Source organism: Mus pahari, chromosome 8, assembly GCF_900095145.1.
Source record: "Mus pahari chromosome 8, PAHARI_EIJ_v1.1, whole genome shotgun sequence".
Classification (NCBI taxonomy): Eukaryota; Metazoa; Chordata; class Mammalia; order Rodentia; family Muridae; genus Mus; species Mus pahari.
Genome location: NC_034597.1, coordinates 11,898,180 through 11,901,531, shown reverse-complemented (window position 1 = coordinate 11,901,531; position 3,352 = coordinate 11,898,180). Strand labels below are relative to the sequence as shown.

The following is a 3,352-nucleotide window of genomic DNA, read 5'->3' as shown; positions in this document are numbered from 1 at the left end:
AAAAAAAAAAAAAAAAAAAAGAAAAGAAAAGAAAAGAAATGGGATCTGCTAGGACTTGTGATAGTTTAGAACTTATTTGAAGTGACTGTTGCCTCCTGGCGTCAAGAGTCAATGTACGTCAAAGGAGAGACAGTGTTACTCCAAAGTTACCAAATACAAATGACAGAAACACTGCAGCCTTCGAAGGCAGTTAGGAGGGGACAGTCTTTGTTTTGCCCTAGTTACCCATAGAAGCAAAACCCTGATGTGAAGGCTTCCACCAACAGCCTTACTAGACTTGAGGAAACCTAAAAGTTCATACTCTCTTCTCAGGAAACGACTCGTTCAGTTTTCCCTTTCATTATAGTGCCACAGAAGCCACTATACTGACTGCCAAGGCTGGAAGGAGTTATTTTTAAGCTTCATCTGACTTTTCTTAAAAGAATAAAATTAAAAAGTCATTCTTTAAAAAACTAAGAAAACTGTAATTATTAATTTTTAAAAAAGGGATAATAATCCCATTAATCAGAGAAAATCCCTGTTTGGATATTTGGAATCATCTAAAGAGTGTTGTGTATCAAAATACATTGAAAGGAATACAGGTATACACTGAATAATATGCGGGTGGACATAGAACCAGTCATATCTACTCATTTGTAGCCTTTTGTTATTGTTGTTATCTCTTTAAAGATTTATCTATTTCTATTTATGTGAATGTGTGTTTTGCCTGCATGTATGTGTATATCATGTGGACTCCTAGCACGTCTGGAACCAGAAAAGGCTGTGGGGTACCTCGGAACAGGAGCTTAAAATGGTTGTGAGCTGCCGTGCAGGTGCTGAGCTGACTCTGGATCCTGTGCAGGCACAGCAGGTACTTAACTACTAAGCCTTTGCTCCACCCCCACCCCCACCCCCACCCCCACCTTTCACTGAAGTCTGTCTCTTTTGAGGGAGGGAGGGTCTTGGAGCCATCCTTGCTATCTCAGGAAGCAAAACTATATTATTCAATATAGTTTTAAACAGTGTTTATTAAAAACCCCAGTAAACCGTCTGCTTTAACAACTCCTTTCCTGCACATGCATCGAATATTTCAGTGCTGTTATCCGTGAAGCACTGCTTCATGCCACAAGATGCCACAAAGAAAAGTCCCAAGTCTTAGCTGGGTGTGGTGATACACACAGGCAGTCTCCACACTTGAGAGGCTGGTGCAGAGGGACAGATGTTCAAGTCATCCTGAACTACGCGGTAAGACCCTACCTCAAACGACAAACAGGAGATGTGGAGATGACTCAGTAGTCGGTAAAGTGTCTGCTGTACCAACATGAAGACCCGAGTTTGTACCTGTGGCACACAGAAAAGGCTGGGCAGAGCTCTATAATCCCAGTGCTATGGAGGTAGAGACAAGAGAGGCTTGCTGGCTAGCCAGTCATGGAGTTCTAGGTTCAGTGAGAGATCCCATCTCAAAAAATAAAGTGGGGGACTAAAGAAATGGTTCTGCAGTTAAGAGCACTGGCTGCTCGTCCAGAGGACCTGGGTTCGGTTCACAGTACCTACATGGCAGCTCACGACCATTTATGTGAGTTCCAGAGGATCTAACTCCCTCTTCTGTGGGTACCGCACAAACACAGTACACGAACACATGCAGGTCAAATACCCATGCACATAAAACTTAAGGAAACTAGTAAGGCGGAGAAGTGATTGAGGAAAATATCTGGTCAACTTCTCCTCCATCTGCATACGGACATCTATATACATTCACCCTTCTCCACAGGGGTTGCCGTAAATATGCACACACATGAAAAACACAACTAGACCCCATCTCAAAACAAAAACAATAACAACAATAACAAAAAAAGAACAGGCTCTCTCTCTCTTTTTTTTTTTTTTTAGAGAGAATGTTTCATATAACCTGGGGTGACCTCAAATTCTCTATGTAGATAAGAATGATCTTGTATTCCAGAGCCTCCTGCCTCAGTCGTCCATAGATTGGGAACACAGGTGTGCATCGCCACTCTTCGGTGAAAGGACAATGTCTTATCCGAGTCGAGCTTGTAGTCCAAGAGTGTGAAACATTTTACACATTTTTAAATTTAGTACTGAATGGCATTCAATTGTAAATAATTTACAGTGGGTGTTATTTTGTGTAAATTTTATCTCATATATTTAATTCTTAATATGGAGCTTATAAGAGTTTACATTTTAGTATTTAATAGGCCAAAAATAATCAGACTGGTCGGAACTCACCGTGCCTTAGTGACATAGGTTGATAGCAGCCTATAGCACCCAAAAGATTTCCTCCTAAAAAATGTTCTACAATACAGAGACATTGCCCGGTTCCTAGAGAAAAACAGAGGGCTCTTGTTTACTTGGCTTTTTTTGTTGTTTGATCACAGTATGCACTTTAAGTAATAAATCAACAAGAGAGTTATAGTTTAAGCCTGGACAGAATCGCTTTGCAATACCAGGAAATAGCAAAATAAATCAGCAACAGCAACAACAGAACAAGACTCGGGTTTTGACTTTGTTTGTTAAGATAGTGTCTCATTATGTAGCCCTGGCTGGCCTCGAACTCTGCCTGTCTCTCCTCCTGAGTGCTGGGATTTTAGATGTGCAAAACCACCCCTGGCCTTCAATGCATCTTATCACTAAACAGGATCTCAAAGTTCCAGTGACAAGGTTTCTCTGTATAGACCAGGCTGACCTTGAACTCACAGAAATCCACCTGTTTCTGCCTTCCAAGCCCTGGGATTAAGGTGTGCACCACCACATCGAGCTCTGTGCTTATTTTCTAATATACAAAATTGAAACCAGTTCTGCTAAACTAGTAAGTTAAGAGAAGCAGCTAGCTAACGTAAGTAGTGTGCTTCCTCCTTCATGCTGTGAAGCAGGTGCCCGGAGGCCAGTTGCAAAGCCAACCATCTCTCTCTCCTCCCAGGCCCCCATGCCCGGCACTTAACACTATGGTATAAGTGGAACTGATGTGTGTCCCTTCTGGGACGAAGCAATTAGCAGTGACTATGGCTTCTCCAGTGTCTGGAGGATGCCAGTGGAAAAGGAGAGCCATCAGATGGAATAGCTTAGACCCTTGGCTCACATACGGAGAAAAACTTCCCGCCAACCAAAACTCTCCTGCATTGGACTGTGTGTGAGAAATGAACTTTGAGCATTGGGTACGGGTGGGAGTGGGGTCATAAGGCTTCTTCCATATTAAGAAGTTAAAAATAGTCAGATGGTGGTCTCTGCAGTGACCGAAGAGTACAACCTTTAATCCCAGCACGGCAGAGGCAGAGGCAGAGGCAGAGGCAGAGGCAGAGGCAGAGGCAGAGGCAGAGGCAGAGGCAGAGGCAGAGGCAGAGGCAGAGAGGCAGAGGCA

General features: G+C 43.0%; 1 protein-coding gene across 6 annotated transcripts in view; it reads right to left on the bottom strand.

The window, feature by feature from the left end:
- Nucleotides 1–3,352, bottom strand: part of Nudt13 (nudix hydrolase 13) — a 25,196-nt gene that overhangs the window by 16,311 nt on the left and 5,533 nt on the right. For 5 of the 6 annotated variants that reach the window (XM_029541623.1, XM_029541625.1, XM_029541624.1 and 2 more), the window contains one exon: nt 2,224–2,316. The exons of the other annotated variant lie outside the window; for it this stretch is intronic. In XM_029541623.1, the coding sequence (XP_029397483.1) occupies nt 2,224–2,306 (83 nt within the window). In that variant the 5' untranslated portion in view covers nt 2,307–2,316. The remainder of the gene's footprint in view (nt 1–2,223; nt 2,317–3,352) is intronic. 6 annotated transcript variants of the gene reach the window in all.